This window comes from Bubalus kerabau, chromosome 1, assembly GCF_029407905.1.
Source record: "Bubalus kerabau isolate K-KA32 ecotype Philippines breed swamp buffalo chromosome 1, PCC_UOA_SB_1v2, whole genome shotgun sequence".
Taxonomy (NCBI): domain Eukaryota; kingdom Metazoa; phylum Chordata; class Mammalia; order Artiodactyla; family Bovidae; genus Bubalus; species Bubalus kerabau.
In genome coordinates this window covers 91,387,820-91,409,453 of record NC_073624.1, presented here as the reverse complement: position 1 = coordinate 91,409,453, position 21,634 = coordinate 91,387,820, and the positions used below count along the sequence as shown (strand labels likewise).

Below are 21,634 nucleotides of genomic sequence, written 5' to 3'. Positions count from 1 at the left end.
AATGGTTAGGACTTTCACTGCCGAGGGTCCAGGTTCAATCTCAGGCCAGGGAACTAAGATCGCGAGCTGCTGGAAGCTGTGAGGCATAGACCCCCACTCCACCCCCCAAAATATTCATTTGGCTGCTGTGTTGAAAGTGGACTACAGGAAGTCAAAGGTAAGGACACTCACAGTAATTAAGGTACCGGATGAAAGTGGCTTGGACCAGGTTATAAGTGATGAAGGTAACAAGAAGTACATATCTTGAAGTTGGAGCCGGTAGGATCTGCTGTATGGAGAAGGAAATGGCAACCCACTCCACTGTTGTGCCTGGAGAATCCCAGGGACGCGGGAACCTGGTGGGCTGCCGTCTATGGGGTCGCACAGAGTCGAACACGACTGAAGTGACTTTATCAGGATCTGCTGTAAGGTTCGAAGAGAAATCAAGGATGACTCCCAGTGTTTGGCCTGATAAGCTGGAAGGAAAATAGATGAAGATGACTATAGAAAGTATAGGATTTTAGCATTCATTTATCCCCCTCCCCCTCCAACACTCACTTCCTGTAGGACTAGCCCCCAAAACTCCAAATTAAAAATGTCCTTCAATTCATCTTTCCTAACCTCTATGAACAGCCTCAGGTCTTTTAACCTGTCCAGTAGCTAACAAAGTGTTCCTCGGATTAAAAACAGCCATCTACTTTGATAAAAAGCAGAAAGAATTTGCCAATATCCTGACCGTTTAATAATCTCTACCTCTCCTCAACTTAGAAGTGGTTCTAAATAGCATTTTTTGTCTTCTCAAGCTTAGCAGGATTTCACAGCCTCCCCCCCAACACCCCCCACAACTAAGGCCTTCTCTAGACTCCCTAATTAAAGCCTTTGTTGCATCTCTACCTAGTCCCTAATGCCTCTTTACATTGTTCCCTATAGTAGTTTTAATTTTCCTTTTTGATATCACTGCATTTGGTTGAAGATTCCCGTGTTTTCTGTAATGTGACTGCCTCCCCTAGTTTTGAGTTACAGGATGTTTATAACAAATCTCTCTGTACATCTGAGGGTTGGAGTGTTTGCTTATGTATGTAACACAGTTGCTATTTAATGGTTGTATTGCATCCACAATTCCAAACTACTCTAGAATGTGTACTCCAGAGGAGCAGAGTTATTCTCATTCTCTGAAAATGCCTTCTAGGATTGCCCTCATCTTTGGGAAAAGGCACCTATAAGCCTTCCTTTCCCCATTTTGGTTTTAATCACTTCTTGTACCTAAACTGCTGTTCTGGAGCTTTGTACATTCTCTTACCATGCTCACTGGCTTATTGGTAGTGGAGAAATAGCTAACTTAAATGAAACTGACATCAGACAACGAGAGTGTGGGAAGGTTGGGATGCAAAAAAGATCAAGGGTTATGGAGAGCCACTCCAGTACTCTTGCTTGGAAAATCCCATGGGCGCAGGAGCCTGGTGGGCTGCAGTCCATGGGGTCGCTAAGAGTCAGACACGACTGAGCGACTTCACTTTTAACCTTTCACTTTCATGCATTGGAGAAGGAAATGGCAACCCACTCCGGTGTTCTTGCCTGGAGAATCCTAGGGATGGCTGAGCCTGGCGGGTCATGGGGTCGCACAGAGTTGGACACGACTGAAGCGACTTAGCAGCAGCAGCATGTCTACCAAAGTCCTGGTGAGATGAAATGCTTTTAACTAAAAAATCCTTAAAGGATTATAAGATTGGGATTTATCTGCCATTCTATGTACCTGCGTTATTTAGCATGGAATTGTAGAGTATTTTAGAGAAGCAAGGCCTCAACTAGAACTCATTTACTCAATTTTCTCAGAACTCAATTTTCTGAGTCCAAAAAGTGAAAAAAAGTGAAAGTGACTCCCTCAGTCGTGTCAGACTCTTTGAGACCCCATGGACTATAGCCTACCAGGCTCCTCTGTCCATGGAATTTTCCAGGCAAGAATACTGGAGTGGATTGCCATTCCTTCTCCAGGGGATCTTCCGACCCAAGGATCCAACCCGAGCCTCCCGCATTGCTGGCAGACACTTTTACCATCTGAGTCATCTGGGAAGCCCTCTCAGTCCAATGCACTTCACTATAGAAGAGAGAAGAAAGGGATAAAGAATAAGTGTTAGTCACTCAGTCATGTGCCACTCTTTGCTACCCCTCTCCACCAGGTTCCTCTTGTCCATGGGATTCTCCAGGCAAGAATACTGAAGTGGCTTGGCTTTCCCTTCTCCGAGGATCTTCCGGACCCAGGGATAGAATCCGGGTATCCTGCACTTAAAGTGGATTCTCTACCGTCTGAGCCACTGGGGAAACTCAGAATAAGGGCTGGGTTCAAATTCACCTCCTCACCCTATTTACTAGATATGGGCCCGTTCTGTTCATAGTTTCTACTTCTTAGGGTTCTGAAAATTAAAAGTTTATATGTGTAATTTCCCAGGCTCAGTAAATACTTGAAAAATAATGTTTCCATAAATGAACTGTTAACAAAAGAAAACTAAAGCCTTTTCCTGTATAGACAATGAGAGTCAAATGTACAGTGATTCTTTGGCCTCTACATGTCGATTTTGTTGTACCCACTGTGTAGGGGTGGCGAAATAGCTGCGGCCTAAGATCACACACAGAGCGCCCCCAATCCGCCTGGACATCAGCCACGATCGGAAATGTAAAGAGTGCTCTTCACCGAGCAGGTCCCACAACCCACGATCCCTCCGTCTCACTCTCTCCGGAGCTGAGCTGCTGACAGACACCTCTTCTAGCCACCCAGCCGCGCCTTTTCCCAGCGCCCCGCCCCCTGAGCGCGATAGATAGCCAATGGTGACACAGAGTCGTAGGCTCAGTATCCAATCAGTGGCTGGGAGCCCGGAAAGGCATGGTTAGAAGTGGCTGGCGCCGCCAGAAAGCGAGTGGCGCGGCGCAGCGGCAGAGGTAAGATGGCGGCTGTGCTTGCTCTTCGCCTTTGGAGTTAGGCTGCTGCTTCGCCCCTTCTGTTTGTTCCGAGCTGCTGCTCTGTCTCAATCAGCGTCAGGGTCGCTTTACTCCTCTAGGCTTCCAGGACCCAGATTCGCCGGTGCTCGGAGTCTTAGGACAAAATGGCGCTTGCACGGGCCTCCGAGGATGGGCAGGGCCCAGCCTTCAGCTTTGAGGCGGGCCGGGACAAAGGCGGCATGCGGGGAGGCGGAGGCCAGGGGTGGGGCGGGTGGCTCTGCGGCGTTGCGGCGCGGCGTTGGGCAGGAGCTGGCGCTTCCGCCTCTTGCTGCTTCTCCCTCGTGTGGCGACCGTGCGAGCCCTTGAGATACTTTGAACGTGGCTGTGGTCGGAGTTGGGGGAGGGCTTGGACAGAGAAGTTGAGATGAGGCAAATTCAGTAACATCTTGGTAGACCTGGGCGGAAGGGAGTTAAGGAGCGTGACTTCCGCCTGGCGTTTTAGAAGCCGCGTGCAGTCTGCCCGGGTATTGTGGAGCTGGGGTTTTTCGGGAGGGTAAGGGCTTTTTGATCTTTGTGCGACCCTGCAGGTTTTGGTATGAACAGGATTCGGATTCACGTCTTGCCGACCAATCGGGGGAGGATCACCCCAGTGCCCAGATCTCAGGAGCCCCTGTCTTGTTCGTTTACTCATCGTCCATGTTCGCAACCTCGTCTGGAGGGGCAGGAATTTTGCATTAAGCATATCCTTGAAGACAAGAATGCGCCTTTCAAGCAGTGTAGTTATACATCGACGAAGAACGGGAAAAGATGTCCCAGTGCTGCCCCAAAGCCTGAGAAGAAAGATGGGTATGTGTGTGTGTGTATGTATAGAGAGAGAGAGAGAGAGTGTGTGTGTGTGTGTGTGTGTGTTAGATACCTGTCGTATGTACTTTTAGTTTTTAAGTGAGAGGAAGATGTGGCAGGATGTGGCCTTGGAAACAACCGCCAAGTTTTTTAGGCCACGTGTTTGTAAAATTGAAGTTATGGGTATATCCTTGGAAAATTTTTTTAAATGGTGAAAACGAGGAGACATCTCATAGTTGGGCCATTTTATTATCTCTTTGGCTATTTTACCTTACCTGTAAAATAAAGATTGTTCTTAAGCCTAGTTTCCATGGCTCGTGTGGCTGTCCTTGAATCTTAGGTAATGCAAAATTGTATACATGTGTATTTTTCTAGGAAAAGTTTTCATCATTTAAGCAAAGTATCCATGCAGAAATTGGCTAGATAATTCTGCATTGTGTCCCGCATCTTACTACCTACAATGGATTGATTTTGAAGTGTTATAAAATGTAAAATTGCCTTCCAGAACCAATTTTGAGAGATGAAAGTGGATCAGTGTGGTTTATTGCAAAATGATAACCAGCATTTTTATAGTTGGACTATTTCCTTAGATGGCTAGATCCCTAGGGTATGTTAACCTGCATTTCCTTTCAGTAATACCAAATGAGTTGACCTTGCCTGTTAAATTATTCTGCCTCACTAGCATTTTTAATCTACAAATGAAGATAATAGTCATTTTAATTTCCTGAAAATGATCTAAAGATCACTGTCTATGGAAATCATTGAGCCCTTGTAAGAGGGAGCATGAGTATGAAACGTTAATATTTTGTCTCCTTAGGGCGTCCTTCTGTACTGAACACGCTCGTAGGAACGCCCTGGCACTTCATGCACAAATGAAAAAGACCAGTCCAGGGCCTGTGGGTGAAACACTCTTGTGCCAGCTGAGCTCATACGCTAAGACAGAGCTGGGGTCTCAGACTCCAGAAAGTAGTCGCAGTGAAGCCAGCCGAATTCTGGGTAAGGATCTTCTCTCTCATAATGAAAAAACAGGAAGAAAGTTAACAAAGAACTTTGGTTTATCTCAGTGCCTTGAACATATGTGGCACTTGAAAGTACAATATTATTATTAATTCATTGCCAGTTTGGGAGAATTCAGGACTGCTGCTGTTCACCAGTCTTTTTGGTTTTAAGTAGTGTGTGCTTAGGTTTAGTTTCCTGAGTTTATGACTCTTTCAGTGCTGTTTTTATACTTAACTTTGTTAGGTAAGATAATTTCAGGAAACAATAATTTTGAGTTGACCTTTCTGTCCTTTTGAGGCTATGGTTAACTCATTTGTGACTCAGGAAGTATATTTCTTAAGCCATTTTTATTTGCTGGTGCTTCTGTATTAAGCATTTTTAATTTTAAGATTTGGATTGGTGTGTTAAGTAATCTAGTTTTGTGTGGTGGAGTTACAGAGGTGAGAAGTCTTAATGGCTGCTCTCCCTTCCTTGCCTCAGATGAAGACAGCTGGAGTGATGGGGAGCAGGAACCCATTACTGTGGATCAGACATGGAGAGGTGACCCTGACAGTGAAGCTGATAGCATAGACAGTGATCAAGAAGATCCCCTAAAGTAAGTTGTAACTCCACATAGGGCTTTAAAATATTTTAGAAGGTACTATGTGGAATGTAGTACTGCATGCTGTTAATAGATTAATAAGCTAGGAGGGTTGAAGATAGCTTAGCTATTTGTGAGCAGTAATAGCTTCTGCATTTAAAAGTGTCATTGTTCATCACCATCTTGCCTCAGAGTAGGATTCGATTCTTTTTTAGAAGTCTTGTAATTTGGGAAAATTTTTGGACATCAAATTCTACATGTGCGAAAGTGCAGGGGATAAATAGATTTCTTGGACCTAGGAGTTGAGAGGTGGGTGGAGATCAGAGAAGAGAAAAGTGATGAGAATTTGCTCTTGACTTAAACCTCAGGAATAAAAAACTTATTATATTTGAATAACAACCCCCCCCCCCAAGTTCTGATTAATTTATATTTTATTTAACTTTATATGTTTAAGAAAAATTAAATTTGTTTAAGAGCTTCCTTTGGTTTCATGCCTAAGAAAGAGAAACTGATTTAGAAACCCAGGAGTAATTGACCTAATTTTATCTTACTAAGGTTCTGCTCTTTACTTAACCCACGATCGCTTTGGAGTTACGGAACATTGCCACTCAAAAGTCTAATGTTGCTGTGTCTCATAGTTTGGGTTTAGTTTTTGTTTTTTCCTAACTTCTATCTCTTGATACTTCCCACTGACAGTTTAGGTGGAAGAACTCTTAAATAGTGGGAGGGGTAATATATTTCTAGACTTGACTGTGTTTGACAAATTCTAAGAATAGCATCTTCTTCATTCCTTGGATTCTGAAGTTTATAAGAAGTCATTTAGGGTTCTATTTTCTGAGTAGAGTAGTTTCATCTATTTTAAGTAATCTGAATATAGAGAGCTATTCAGGAACTACTTGTTTGGAAAGTCCATGTAAGTAGTTTGAGAAGAAATGCTTGTTTCTAGCAGGATATTTTCACAGTAGAAACTTTATACTAAGCCATAGATAGATAGATATAGATATTTTATATATATATATATATAGATGTAGATATAGATAGATATAGATTTAATTTATATAGTTATATTACATTGTGCATCTGGAAATGCCATACTTGATTGAGGTGTACATGCTGTAGGATCACAAAGTGATTGTCTTTTGGTGTGGTAAACACTCAGTTTGTAAGGTCCAGAAACTTCATTTTCTCTCTACTAATCTAGAGTGGGTCAATCTTCACTGATCCACATTTACGCTAACCTGACTTACATACAAGAGATTTGGTGGTTTAGTCGCTAAATCATGTCCAATTCTTGCGACCCCATGGACTGTAGCCTGCCAAGTTCCTCTGTCCATGGAATTCTCCAGGCTCGAATACTGAAGTGGGTTGCCATTTCCTTCTCCAGGGGATCTTCCCAACCCAGGAATTCTTCCCAGGATTCTTAACCCAGGATTTGAACCTGGATCTCCTGCATTGCAGCCAGATTCTTTACCGACTGAGCTAGGAGGGAAGCCCTTAAAGGAGATTGTTACGTGAAACAAAATACCAGTTAATTTTATGAGAAATATAAGTGTTAAAAGGGTTAGATGTCAGTTTCCCCTGAAAGGAACATTCAAGGGGAAAAAACAATTTAATATGATATAATAAGTGATTCCCTTTTTTGAAATTGGTCTAATAATAAACCTAGACTTATATTTGTGCATATCAGAGCAAGAGTTAGTACATGATTTTTTAAGTTAAAACTAGCTGTGAATATTTGTGGCTCCATCTTTAAATAAATGACTCATTTGTCACATGAACTAGGCATTTACCTTAGTTAGGATGCTCGTCCGCCTCCCCAAATGATTTATTGTAAATTCTAATTGTAGTCCCCAGTTAAATCTTCTTCTGACAGGGTACAGTGAAATTAATTTCATTTTAACAAATGATGTTAGGTTCAGGCTTCAGTATTTTAGGGATACAGGCATTAATGCAGACATGCCCCATTTTCCTGAATATGAATAACTTCATCACCTTGTTTAAACATTAGATGTTTTTGAAATTTTCACATTTTCTGAGTCTTAGATTTTGCCATTTTTATAATTTCAGAGTACTTTGTAGTTGTAATTTTCTTATGCACAGGTATTATCTCTTTTTTATATTTAAGAAAAGTTTTTGGCAGAGATTATTTGCTCTCAGTCCTAAAGTTAATAGTTTTATTCTGTGTATTTCAGTGATTTAAGAGTTAAATTTTAAAGAGCACATACTTTTTTAAGTTTTGTTAATTCATAGTTGGTGGCAAAGCTTAATAAAAATTGATGTGGATCTAGATCTTTGGCAATTAAGGGTTTCTCCAGGGTACTATATTTTCAGAATATTGTCAAGAGAATGAGCTGAGGACATTGACTAGCCATTGGGATCAGTGTTTTGAGGGCTGGTATAAACTCCAAAATACAAGTGTAGCTTATTTTTATTTATTTATTTTTGGCTATGCTTTGTGGCTTATGCTTATGTGATCTTAGTTGCCTGAACAGGGATTGAATCCAGGCCTTTCAACAGTGAGAGCGTAGAATTCTAACTACTGGACCACCAATTAAAAGTGCACTTTTAAATTAGAAGTTGTAATTGTTTGTGATCTTTTGTACTTTAATTAAAATATATTGAGATACATGCTACTAAATTAACACTGTAATTTACTGGTAGGTGATTTTTTCTGTATTAAATTATTAAAGGGAACAAGACTGGAGATTAATAAAAGTTTTGAGTGTACTGTAGCTTTACTCCTGTTTAAACATAATGCAAATAACTGGGGAGCATAATGAAACATTTTTCCTTCTCCACATTTTGAGATTATACATTAGTATCCATTCTTGGGTATTTTGTTTTTTGATAACAATAGTAAAATGCTGTGAAAACATTCTTATTTAGTAAGGTGATTGTCTCAGCACTGACTGCTTGTTGAATAGCAACCCTAAGTCTAACCTTTACTCTTTGCTCCTTTTAAGCTTGGGTCTTATTGTTGTGCCTTCTTATCCTTTTTGAATCGTCTTATTCTAGACATGCTGGTGTCTACACAGCAGAAGAAGTGGCCCTGATTATGCGTGAGAAGCTTATTCGCTTGCAATCTTTGTACATTGATCAGTTTAAACGACTTCAGCATTTGCTCAAAGAGAAGAAGCGACGTTACTTACACAATCGCAAAGTGGAACATGAAGCTCTAGGCAAGTTATATGCCACTTCCCACAACCTGTCGTGGGTTTAATCAACATGTGAATTTGGTAGTTAGACTTATTTCTTTTTTGTTACCTGGACTGGAGAAGGATTTGCTTTTGAAACTGTTTGAAGATGCATCCTTGGTTGCTTGGCAAATAACATCTTGATTGTTTTGACTTTCCAGGTAGTAGCCTCCTGACTGGCCCAGAGGGACTTCTGGCCAAAGAACGAGAAAACTTAAAGCGTCTAAAATGTCTTCGTCGGTACCGTCAGCGCTATGGAGTGGAAGCCTTACTACACAGGCAGCTGAAGGAGCGCAGAATGCTGGCCACAGATGGTGCCGCCCAACAGGTAATTTGTGTATATACCTCTAAGGTGTATACATTTGCTTTTACAGAGTTACGGTGATCACTGCTGTGCAGTTGTGGTTCTAAAATCTCACTTACTAGGCTTACAGGGCTTCTCTGATGGCTCAGATAGTAAAGAATCTGCTTGCAACATGGAAGACCTGGGTTCGAACCCTGGTTTGGGAAGATTTCCTGGAAAAGGAAATAGCTACGCACTCCAGTATTATTGCCTGGAGAATCCATGGACAGAGGAGCCTGGTGGGCTACAGTCTATGGGGTTGCAAAGGGTTGGATGTGACTGAACGATTAACTCTCACTTTCAAAATTTTTGTTCTGAAATCTAACTTACTGGACATGGGGTATATTGAGCATTTACCTGGGAGTCCAGAGACATGAGTTTTAGTTCCCTTCTGATCAATTCTGTGCCTGCTCTGATTGAACCTCTCTGGACTCTTATTTTCATCTGCATATTGAAGGATTGCTATAGATTTCTAAGTTACTTGGTTCAGAAATCTTCATTTCAGAAATAGGCACAGAACACTTAACAGTTTGTGACTCTTGTTTTAGAAAGCAGAGAAATAAGTAGAATAACAACAATGAATGTCAGTAAGTTTGATGAACCAAGTTAAGTGATCATTTTTAAACTTGTTTAAAACGATTTTTAAACAAAACATCAGTAAGAGTAATTCCATTTTTCTCATATTTTTTGAGGCTCAGCATAAGACTACAATTTAAGATAAGTAAAAGATAGGTAGTTTGAAAAACTCTAGGCCTGTGTATCACACTTTTGTAATATGGAGGAGTTGTATTTCAAATTATGGTTGGCTCGTTATTTGCACATGAGGTTTAAATTTTTTTTCCTTTTGCATAGCATCGGTGAATAAATTGTTAAATGATAGATAATTTATTTTGACTAACGTGTTTTCTCATTTTAGGCCCATACCACTCGTTCCAGTCAGAGATGCTTGGCCTTTGTGGATGATGTTCGTTGTTCCAATCAGTCTCTTCCAATGACCAGACACTGCCTTACCCGTATCTTTTTTGCTCTGTTTAGTTTGCTAGCTAATCTGAAGGCTAGTGGGGATCTGTGATAGTTTAGTTAATTGAAGGTCTTTGTATTCTTTTGGCCCTGAATCAAGGCCAGCAGTTTGCTGAAGCTGTTGGTTTCAAACAGGAGCCTAAAGAAGTCTCTTTCTATGGTCTGTTGGCCATTTCAGATCTTGGAAATGTAATGGTCAATTCATTAGAAAGAAACATCTCAAGTCATTGGTGATAGGGGCTAATACTTATTTGTAGTTGATTAATACTAGGATTCCAAAATTTAGAGATCCCTGGTTTAACTTTTTCATTAAAAATATAATAATGTTAAATCCAGTTACTATAAAAGAAAATTGTTGTGTATCCAAAAACAGTGGGATGATTCTGAACTCTGAGCTGTCTTTGAATATTACCCTTTTGTGTGGTCAGGGCCATGACTTGTATATTTTAGTTTTCATTCAAATAGGAAACTTACATTTGTAATTTGGTTGTAAAATGTTTTGAGTTGTGTATTAGATTGTGAAAGTGCATCTACATTATGAACATTGAGAAAAGTCACTTTCATAGTTAATGCACTTTTAAAATATAATCTTTATTATATGAAAGGCATAAATCTTGCTGCATTTCATTTGCCTGGCAAAATACACAAATATTTGGAAAGTAAAATGTATTTTCTCTGCTAAGAAGGGAAGGAAAACCTTTTTTGAAAGGAAAACTGACTTTTTTTCTATTCTGTTTATTAAATACTTTACAAGTTTATTAATGTAACAAATGTTTGATAAAGGATTTTGTCCTTGATATCATTAAAAACTAAAGATAAATACTGAAAACATAATTGGGCAAAGGCTATCTACGGACAGATTAAAAGAAGTGGCTGATAGTTGAAAAGTATTCATCTTCACTATAAATAAATAAGAAAACAAGGAAGTTTTTTTAATTATGCATTTTGTTTTTGGCTGTACTGCCACAGCCTGTGAGATCTTAGTTCCCTGACCAAGGATTGAACCCAAGTCCTGGTGGTGAAAGTGCTGAGTCCTAACCACTAGACCACCTGGGAATCCCCTAATCTAGAAATTTGATACTTATCTATGTATGAAATATAATTAGTAAGTTTCAAAAGTTTCTGAGGAAATAGTGAAATGGGCCTTTCTAAACATTGCCAGTGAGACTGTAAAGTGGTACAGGCTTTTTAGAAAGCAGTTTGACAATATTCATATATTTTATTTTTCTTTTTTAATGTTCATGTTCTTTGATGTCATCTCTGGGAATTTAAGAAGATATCAAATACAGATCACTATTTTTACATAAAATTCTTCCAACTAGAGACAGCCTTAGACATTTTCAGGGATGGAAAATAGGAAAATTTTGATAAAATGTAATATGGAATATGTTCAGGAGTTAAACATATTTAAAGTTTACGAATGACAAGAAAATGATAGTGACAAAAATAGAATATGGAATTCAGTAGAGTATGGTTTTAACTACATGCAACTAATAGTGGGAGGGAATATAATAGAAATGTGACTATTATTGGATGGTGGGGTTATGAATGTCCTTTTTCCCTCTGCCTTGTACTTTAAGGTTTTCTTCAGTGGCCTTGAATTACTTTATAAGGCAAAAAACCCAACTTATGGATATTAAAGAGTATTCTAGATTTTTTCTTACTGCACTATACTCAGTTTATTAGAATTTTAATATTTTAAAAAAGCAAAGTTGAACATAAAATGTATTTGAAAAGAGAAGGGAAGTATTATTTTTCTCTTTTATGCTCTTTTCCTTTCCACTCCATGGTTGCCTAAGTCACTTACCCTTCCTTAAGTCCTTATCCCAGAGAAAGATGCGACTGCCATTGGTGACCTGTTAACTCTTTACTCTGGTCTAATGGAGAGAGCGCTGGACTGAAAGTGAAGGACCCAGTCTCTAGTTGTAGGTCAACCATTCCCTTCTTTTGTCTGTTGTCCCCATCTGAAAGGAAAGGGGTGGAGGAGGGGGGTAAAAGGGTTTTCAGGGATACTGTGATAGTAAATAAGAGGCTTGTGAAAGTCCTTTTAATTACATGAAAAAGGTTCTAATTAAAACATTTAATGGATTAACATTTAAGATTTTGATAAACAAGATTGGGCTTCTTAAGCACACAGAGATTGCAATTTGTTGTTAACTTGAGCATTGGTTTTCATTTCAATAGTTATTTGTTTACAGTGAGCTGTATACTGTACCTTGAGAGCAGTAGTTCTCAGTGGGGGCCATTGCCCCCCATTTGGCAATGTGTGGAGACATCTTTGTCAGTCATAGCTCTGGTGGGGGTGCTGCTGACATCTAGTGGGCAGAGGCGGGGAATGCTGCTAATAAACCTTCCGCAGCACACAGATGGCCGTGATGCTGGTAGTGGCAGTGCTGTGTAACTGTTTTAGAGAGTGTGGCAAGTTCTAAGAATGGGTTAAAAAAAGTAACTTTCTTCAAGAGGTTTTATTTGGCTTAAAAATTATAATGTACATTAGATTTTTTACCTGTAAAAACTTAACCTTAAAATTTGGAGGATTAAAAATTACCCATACTTGCATAATCAGTTTATAGAAAATTGGGTACAATCAATTTATAGAAAATTGTACTTTCTGGTTTAAAAAATGAGCCCAAATTTGAAATGACAGTTGTCTATTAATTTAGGGAAAATAACTGTGTAGTTAGGATATCAGGAAATGCTAAAACTTGAGGAAAATGTATTTTGTAGACTGACCTCTGAAATTTTGCTATCTAATCATGATTTCAATGTTCGTTCATCCTACAGCGCTTCTTTGCCAATTTGGAAATATAGCCCCTTTCTGTTTCTACCCATAATAGAAGTTGTTAGGGCTCCTGGAGTGTTCTTGGAGTACTTCTTTCCATGGGTCCTGATTAAAGCAAAGTATTTCCTGTTAGAGTATGATAGCTAATTACATTACTAGAGCTTCTGTTTTCCCCAGTACCCTGCTTCTTTTAAACAAATGTATGTAATAAACATTTTGGAAACAAAGTTCAAAATGTGTTTTTTTTTTTAAAACTTTCTGCCTATCTGCTTAACAGCAGAAACAACATTGTATCTTTTGACTCTTGGAAGGAGTCTTGCAGAGGGGGCCCCTGCAAGCTATTTGCTTTTGCTGTGACATGTTTCTTCTGGATAGGTAGGGATTTCTAGGATCATTACTGTTGACACTTAGCACTATGTTTTTAAATGTTTTATATTTGACCCTCATGGAGAGAATGAGATTAGTGTCTATTCTAAAGTGTAGATCCTGAAATGGAGGTTGGGGACTAGTTTTACACTACTGGTAGAGCTAGAATTACTCTAGTAAATGAAAATTTGAGAAATAACTTTAAAAATTGTTACCTGCATTTGATTCTGTATCAGATGTAACTAATAATCTTATGTAGTCCAGACCTTGAATTTTACATGGCAGACAACTTTTTTATGCCTCGGACAGATCCATTTTATTTCCCTTGACCATTTTTCTACAGATATTTGTCAGGACACGAATCAGGTTCTCTTCAAATGCTGCCAGGGGTCTGAAGAGGTACCCTGCAACAAACCAGTTCCTGTAAGCCTTTCTGAGGATCCTTGCTGCCCACTGCATTTCCAGTTGCCTCCTCAGATGTATAAGCCCGAGCAGGTACTGTCTGTGCCAGACGATCTGGAAGCCGGCCCCATGGATCTGTACTTGAGTGCTGCCGAGCTTCAGCCCACTGAGAGTTTACCTCTGGAGTTCAGTGATGTAAGTTAGAGAAGCTCTGCTCTGGTTGGCCCTTGAGGCAAGGCCTTGTTTATTAATGGTGAGACTAGGTTAGAGTCATTTGTGGTTTAAAAAAGAAAAAAACTGATAAATTTTTTGAAATGATATGTATGGTCGTATTTGTATGTTAACACATTCGTTTAGAGACAGTTTAAATTTACAGAAGTTTTTCTGAGGGCATGATAAGGGAAATTATAAACTAAGAGAAGTTGGGGGAAAGTCTCTGTGATTGGATTTACGAATTATAAACTAAGAAGTTGGGGGAAAGTCTCTTTGTGATTGGATTTACGTAGCTGGGAAATTTGGTGCCCATTCACAAGGTAATTTACTAGAATCTTAACAATACAAATGATTTCCAATATCTACTCAGCAGTGCAAAGTGTTTTGATTGTGTATTCAGGGTTATCATTTTTAGATTAATGTGTCCCCCCAAAAAAACAGCCCTAAACTTAGCTCTGCCTACTGTTTTTCATTTTTGATAGTTATTAAAGATTCTTTTGTGAACAGACTTGGATATCATTGACCTCTCTAAATATTTACTGTGACAACCTTCCAAGTATATACACTTCATTGCCTTTTCAGCCTGCTTCTCGCTCTTAAACGCATCTCTCATTGTATTTGCTTCCCTAATTAGCACTACCCTACTATGTCATTCACTTTAGGGATCAATTGATGTTCCCTCTCTCTTTTTAGCACTTGGCTTAATCTTTAGCTTTCTAATAAAGGTTTTCATTATTTATTATGACATCTTCTGAATTTAATATGTCATATATAACCATGGCATATTTAAAGTGACAAATCTAAATAGAAAATTTAGTAAAGTTTGCCGTATTGTTTGTGTAGGGGTAGAAGCAGGATTTGGATGGCCTACAGTATTGCTCACTAAAAAGATACATCAGGAAAGGCTAATATCTTAAAAAGTGGTACTGATTCAGTAAGCTGATTCCAAGGAATTCCCTAGAGGTCCAGTGGTTCGGACTGGATGCTTTCACTGCTGTGGCCTGGGTTCATTCCCTGGTTGGGGAGCTAAGTTCGCACAAGCCAAGTGGTGTGGCCCAAAAAGAAGAGTGAACTGAATAAATTTCCTTACCCTCTTTTTTGACTGTATACTGTCTTTAGGCTTAGTATATTAATGTTTGTCACTTTATGATAATAAAATTATACTTTTGGTTATAATCTTGATTATAATTGCTTTTTAAAACATTTCTTTCTGGACTTCCCTGGTAGTTCAGTGGTTTGCACGCCCCACTTCCACTGCAGGGGCATTGGTTTGATCCCTGATGGGGAAACTACAATCTGGCAAGGTGCATGGCACAGCTAAAAAAATTAAAAATAATTTAAAAATTCTTTTCTTTCAAACAGATTCATAGGATATGAGAATCTTAGAGATTATATACTCCAGTGCTTTCCAAAGTTTTCCAGTGAGATTGTGTTGAAGAGAGTAAATGAATAGATAACCCTAGATTGATGGGCAAATTTTTGTCCACTTTCTTCATTTTTACATGTGAAGAAAACCCAAAGAGGTACTATCTTTCCTTATTTTTTTTTAAACGTAGTAACGTGAACAGATTTATCTGTTTTAAAAACAACCTGATCAAGTACTACGTTGCCAGATTCCCTTCACATAGTATATATGTAGAAGTTAGCACGTGTTTTATTTAGATGTACTAGATTATTGTTAATTTTTATTTCATGTGATTGTTAATTTCTAGAGCCATTTCTGTTTTGTCCCTTTTGTTTCCCCTTTCACTTGTTTTTGTCATTAATTTTAAAGATTGTTCTCAAACTTTTGATGATTTAGATGTGAGAAAATATGACTCTTTGTTGAAGATTATATTCTTGTCTTCAGAGAATAATGACACAAAATGTTAGCAATTATGCGATGTGAAAGAATGTACGAGAAGTAACTTTATTTTTGAGAATCTAATGGGTTTTTAAGAGGGACCTTTGTTGTTAGAGGCTTAAAAGTGATAATTAACTATTTGTACTTGATCATCTATTATGTCTGTATTAATGTACTTTAGATGAACCACATTGGTCATTTAAAAAGTAGTTTTATTCTTTGGAGGTAAAAGTTCTCCAGAAAATGTTGAAACACATTCAAATTCAGTTTTATAAAAGAATTTTTGTCCTCCCATAAATTCTGAATATCCTAGTCTTGCTGGAAAAAAATAGTTTCTAATACCTTAATCCTATTACTTTGAGCTTGCTCTCTTTTTGTGTTTGTTTTTTGAGTTCCATTTTTTACATCAGAACAAAATGTGGATTCTATCCTATGTTCTGGTATGTCTCTACATATTCCTCTTATGTTAGGCATTTCTGCTGATCCTTTCTTCCTCTTATTTTAGGTTCCTGTTCCCAATTTTAATTCTCATAACAGACAACACTCAATATGTGAAGAAAGCATTTTTAGTATCTATTTTTCTTTGAAAACTTTCTATGCCATTGTCATTTTGAGACTTTGAAACGTTTTGCCACAGTACTTACATGGGTTCTTTTAAGTTTCACGTTAGTTAATTATGCAGTTGACTCTTGAACAACATGGGCTTGAGCTTGTGTGGGTTCACTTACTACGCAGATTTTTTTTTCCAGTGAATACTTTTTACAGTCTTCATGATCTGCAGTTGATTGAATCTGAGGGTACAGAACCATGGACACAAAGGGCTGCCTTGAAGTTATGCACTGATTTCTGACTGGACACTGTTGCCCCTAGCCACTGCATTGTGCAAGGATCGAGTGCCTGATAATTGTGCATACTAAAAGAATTGGATAAAACAGTTCACAGTCTTTTTTTTTCCCCCCTTCTGTCTGCAGCATGCAAGATCTTAGTTCCTTGAAACCAGTGCAGGGATTAAACCAGCACCCCCTATAGTGGTAGCGTGAAGTCTTAACCACTGGGGTGCCAGGGAGTCCCAGTAGTTAATAGTCTTAACTGTGTGAGAACACTGGTTTCTGTGTACAAAAGTTTCTAACACATCTGAAATAGATGTTAGGTAGCCAGCTATATCCTTTTCCTTATGTTTCTGCCTAGATTGAGCAGCTTTTTAAGTCTAGCACATCCTTTATTAGTTCAGTTGCTCAGTCGTGTCCAACTCTGCAACCATGGACTGCAGCACGCCAGGCTTCCCTGTCCATCACCAACTCCCGGAGCTTACTCAAACCCATGTCCATTGAGTCAATGATGTCATCCAACCATTTCATCCTCTGTCGTCACCTTCTCCTCTCGCCTTCATGAAGTCTTTCCCAGCATCAGGGTCTTTTCCGATGAGTCAGTTCTTAACATCAGATGGCCAAAGTATTGGAATTTCAGCTTTAGCATCATTCCTTCCAAAGAACACCCAGGACTGATCTCCTTTAGAATGGACTGGTTGGATATCCTTGCAGTCCAAGGGACTCGCAAGAGTCTTCTCCAACACCACAGTTCAAAAGCATCAATTCCTCAGTGCTCAGCTTTCTTTATAGTCCAACTCACATCCATACATGACTACTGGAAAAATCATAGCTTTGACTACATGGACCTTTGTTGGCAAAGTTATGTCTCTGCTTTTTAATATGCTGTCTAGGTTGTTCATAACTTTTCTTCCAAGGGCCAAGTGTGTTTTAATTTCATGGCTGCAGTCACCATCTGCAGTAATTTTGGAGCCACCAAAAATAAAGTTTCTTACTGTTTCCACTGGAGAAGGAAATGGCAACCCACTCCAGTATTCTTGCCTGGAGAATCCTGTGGACAGAGGAGCCTGGCAGGTCACACACAGTTCATGGGGTCTCAAAGAGTCGGACGCAACTGAGCGACAAAACACACCCACACACACAGTTTCCATTGTTTCCCCATCTGTTTGCCATGAAGTGATGGGACCAGATGCCATGATCTTAAGTTTTCTGAATGTTGAGTTTTAAGCCAACTTTTTCACTCTGTTTACTTTCATCAAGAGACTCTTTACTTCTTCGCTTTCTGCCATGAGGGTGGTGTCATCTGCGTATATGAGGTTATTGATATTTCTCCTGGCGATCTTGATTCCAGCTTGTGCTTCATCCAGTCCAGCATTTCGAATGATGTACTCTGCATAGAAGTTAAATAAGCAGGGTGACAGTATACAGCCTTGACGTACTCCTTTCCCAATTTGGAACCAGTCTGTTGTTCCATGTCCAGTTCTAACTGTTGCTTCCTGACCTGCATACAGATTTCTCAGGAGGCAGGTCAGGTGGTCTGGTATTCCCATCTCTCAAAGAATTTTCCACAGTTTGTTGTGATCCACACAGTCAAAGGCTTGAAAGTTATATTCCTTCCTTTACCTTAAGGATATGATTCTTTGTTTTGGTGACCAAAACCAAGGGAAAGTATTTCGAATTCTTAAGACTTATTTTTAAAGCATAGAACTTCACTTTTCTCAAGAAGTTGAATTACTGGAGACATGGATCCTCTGTAAAGTGCGTTTAACACAGGACAGTTTAAACTCTTAGATAGTTTTCACTCTTGGGAAGCAGAGTTTAACAGTAATGCTTAGAAAGCAGAGGCATGAAAGTGAGTTTGACACATTGTTGGAGCTTTTATAGCGCTTTAGGCCCTGAATCAAGACCAGTAGTTTGCTGTAGCTGTTGGTTTCAGACAGGAGCCGAGAGCATTGTCTTCCTATGGTCTGTTGGCTTCAGCCCTCCAGTGGGAATAGCCAGTTCAATTGGAAGAAACATAGTCTGTAGAATATAATGTCATGTGTGTGTATTTTAAAGGGCAGTTGGATTATGTTAGGTTTAAAAATCAGAAACTTATTCTCTGTAGGCATAATGACTTAACCAGAATATTTCTTGGCCGTTCAGAAGGACTTGGAGTTTCTTTGTCTTCCTTCTTTCTTCCCTATACCTCTTCCTGTTTTACTCACTGGCGGGCTTTGGGGCTGTTAGAATATTTATCAAGTGGTCTCATATTGTCCAGTCTACTAAGGCAGTATTTCATTTTAATTTACAATTATGCTGCTGTCCATCTTAGATGCATCACTCATGAACTTAGAGGTCGACTACAACTAGTCTTAGAAGTATATGCCTGTTTTGGGGAGGGCGGGGTGTGGCATAGGTCTAGTTCCCCAACCAGAGGTTGAACCTACACCCTTGGCAGTGAAACAAAGCATGGAGTCCTAACCACTGGACTGCCTGGGAATTCCTAGTATATGCTTCTTTAAAATATTTTTTATTGTGGTAAGATATTTATAATGTAAGATTTGCCATTTTAAAACATACTATTCAGTGGTATTAAGTACATTTAATATATATACATTTAGTATATAGCAACCATCACCACAATCAGTTTCCATTGAACTTTCCACAGAACTTTTCTCAGTGCAGACAGAGACTGTATCCATTAAACTGTAACTCCCACATCTCCTCTGTCTCTAGCCCTTGGTAGCTACTATTCTACTTTGTCCCTGAATTTTCCTGTTTAAAAAATATTCTTAAAGCTGCTATAGTGGTATGCACTTTATATTTGGCAGCAAGAGTCACTACTTTTCCATCTTGTCCCATTTGTTGCATGCACATTTGTTATTGTTTAAAGGTAGACAAGGGGTGAGGGAAGGATGGGAAGAACTGCTGTGAGAGTTGCTAAAAGTAGGCAAACTTGAGCTCGTTGGTTCACTCGGTGTTGCTGATAGGTTTTTCTCTTTTTCTTTTCTTAGGATTTGGATGTTGTGGGTGACGGTATGCAGTGCCCTCCTTCACCCTTGCTTTTTGATCCTTCACTAACCCTTGAAGATCATCCCGTCAAAGAAATTGCCGAAGGCCCAGCGGATATTTTGGCAAGTGAAGAATAACTTCAGCCAGGCAGAGAGCGCCATGTTAGCCCTGGCTGGCATGTACTCCCAGGGGTTGAGGTGGTCATCACTAGCTGTAAAGGTGCCCCTGGTTGGAGTTTTCCAGATGGGCCTTAGAACATTTGCTAGCCCCTGGTCCCCATATCTGGGAGGGCAGGACATAAATTTATTTGGTTAACTAGGAAAGGTTGAGGCAAGGAATGTAGGTTGATTTAAGGGAGAGTTCAGTATTGGAATTGTTTTCATCATAAAGTTAAGCACAAGCAGTGTGATTTGGTTTCTTTGAGCTTTGGCTGGGACACTCATGGCCCTGACTGAAGACCTGCAGTTACACTATAGCTGTTGGTTTCAAACAGAGGCCCAGAGCACTGTCTTCCTGTGTGATCTGTCGGTTGTTCTGGAACCTCAGCAGAGAATGGCGGTTTCATTTGGAAGAAACAACCCACAGCTTTCCTTTGCATTGGGGAGAGCCTCGGGAATGCTGCCAGTAATGATTTGTGATTCCGGGGTCAGGAATAGTCAAGTATGGGGAAAAGCAACTACAGAGTTACTTTATATCTGCTGTCTTGTTTAAGTCAGATTCATGCTGCAGGCCACAAAGTATGAGTTTGTAACCAAACTGACTTTGTTTTAACAGGGCCAGATGCAGATGGCTGGAGATGGGTGCAGATCACAGGGACCTCGAAATTCTGAGAAAGCCCCTGCACCATTGCCTCAGAGTGGAATAGCTACTGCAAATGGGAAGCCGGAACCCACTTCTGTTAGTTGATAGCTTGTTCTGGGAACCAGTTGACTTTGGAGGATTTGTATTTCCCATTCTTTAAACAAGTATTTCTGACCCGTCTCACTGTAAAGGACAGTCCAGACTACCTTGTTTTTCTTTTGGGTTATCGAGTGCTCTAGTCAAACAAATGTTGGGGGCAGGGACCAATAGTGTCTACAAGCTGTGGATGTCTTCCCACTCCATGCAAGGGGGAGAGGTAGGTGATTCCCATCAGAGCTGCTGGGATTGAGAGTCCTGGAGACTGCCTAAGGGAAGAGAGGTTTTTGTAATACTGTTTCCCAAGTCTTGGGATGTTGAGGGACCCAGTGGTTGGTTATCTCTGTCTAGCAGCCTGTATTTTAGCCTTTCCTCACCTCCTATCCTTATTGGGTACTCTGAAGCTCCTCCTCAATGATCTCTGACCCATAGTCTTTGAGAAAATAGCCCATAGGACTGGGCCTTCCTAAACCATCCATCTTGCTTCTAACCTATGTAAATTTCTGTAGTGGCTATCTTATGTAAGATACAATAAAAAATTATTGTACATAGTTTCTATTAAATGTTAAAGTGTTATGAAAACATAAAACAATGAGTTGAATGCATGTTTTGTTTGTGTTTGAGAGTGTGGTGTCTATATGTTGGGGCGGGTTGGGAGCTGTCTGATGAGAAAGGGAAAAGACAGATACACTTAAAAGATTTAAAAACCTGTAATAAGTAAATGGAAAGGGCTCCCTTACTAAAACCTACTTGCCTAGTTATGGTATTTCTGCATATTCCTCCCAGATGTCTGTCTTTTTCATCCTCTGTGCTCCTTCCTCCCACTCAAATTTTTTTCTCACAATTAATGGCTGATTGTTGTCTCAAAATCCTCTAAGGCTAGGATTATGTGTGTGTATGTGTGTGATCTCCAGAGTTCTCTAAGGCTAGGAGTGTGTGTGTGTGTGTGTGTGTGTGTAAAGCTAGGAGTGTGTGATCTCACCATAATGTAGTATGACAAGGAGACCAAAAAGTTACCCTTTGTGAAAATGGAATAGAGAAAAGCTATATAGTTACATTATCACCTTGGCTTTAGTTTATTTCCTGGGAATGGTCAGGAAGTGACTCAGAAGACATGTCAGATGAATCCTGAGATCATCTTTAATAGGGCTTGCTGTATACTCCAGTTTATTTGTTCCCACTGCTTTCTTGTCTAGTACTTTTTACAGTATTCATGAACATCCCTTATGCAGATTGAAAAACTTCTGCAACAAGATTAGGGATTAAAATACCTTCTTCCCATTTTATTTTTATTTTTTTATTTTTTTTCAGAGTTAGATACAATTTAATAATAGTTCAATTCCAAAGTAAAAGTTATTGTAGGTGAGACCATGAAATTTCCTAACACGTGATTTTAATACATTACACTAAATTTTCTA

At 39.4% G+C, this 21,634-nt stretch overlaps 1 protein-coding gene and 3 non-coding genes across 7 annotated transcripts; all 4 read left to right on the top strand.

The window, feature by feature from the left end:
• Positions 1 to 2,785: 2,785 nt before the first annotated feature.
• KANSL2 (KAT8 regulatory NSL complex subunit 2) lies at positions 2,786 to 20,808 on the top strand. Of its 4 annotated transcripts, none has more exons than XM_055582420.1 (10): positions 2,786 to 2,913; positions 3,501 to 3,759; positions 4,574 to 4,752; positions 5,236 to 5,350; positions 8,351 to 8,514; positions 8,691 to 8,857; positions 9,789 to 9,885; positions 13,384 to 13,637; positions 19,322 to 19,441; positions 20,094 to 20,808. In XM_055582420.1, exons 2-10 carry the CDS (start codon positions 3,509 to 3,511, stop codon positions 20,223 to 20,225), a joined length of 1,479 nt encoding a protein of 492 aa, XP_055438395.1. In that variant the 5' UTR covers positions 2,786 to 2,913; positions 3,501 to 3,508; the 3' UTR covers positions 20,226 to 20,808. The 4 variants fall into 4 exon arrangements, with proteins under 4 accessions (XP_055438395.1, XP_055438404.1, XP_055438389.1 ...); XM_055582429.1 differs by having other exon boundaries at positions 8,351 to 8,518; positions 8,695 to 8,857; positions 13,384 to 13,535; XM_055582414.1 differs by having other exon boundaries at positions 8,351 to 8,518; positions 8,695 to 8,857.
• LOC129642605 (small nucleolar RNA SNORA2/SNORA34 family) lies at positions 9,977 to 10,112 on the top strand. The gene has a single exon (XR_008709856.1). It is a non-coding gene; the product is annotated as a small nucleolar RNA SNORA2/SNORA34 family (small nucleolar RNA).
• LOC129642606 (small nucleolar RNA SNORA2/SNORA34 family) lies at positions 18,215 to 18,346 on the top strand. Its single transcript, XR_008709857.1, has one exon. It is a non-coding gene; the product is annotated as a small nucleolar RNA SNORA2/SNORA34 family (small nucleolar RNA).
• LOC129642608 (small nucleolar RNA SNORA2/SNORA34 family) lies at positions 19,761 to 19,899 on the top strand. The gene has a single exon (XR_008709859.1). It is a non-coding gene; the product is annotated as a small nucleolar RNA SNORA2/SNORA34 family (small nucleolar RNA).
• Positions 20,809 to 21,634: the final 826 nt, after the last annotated feature.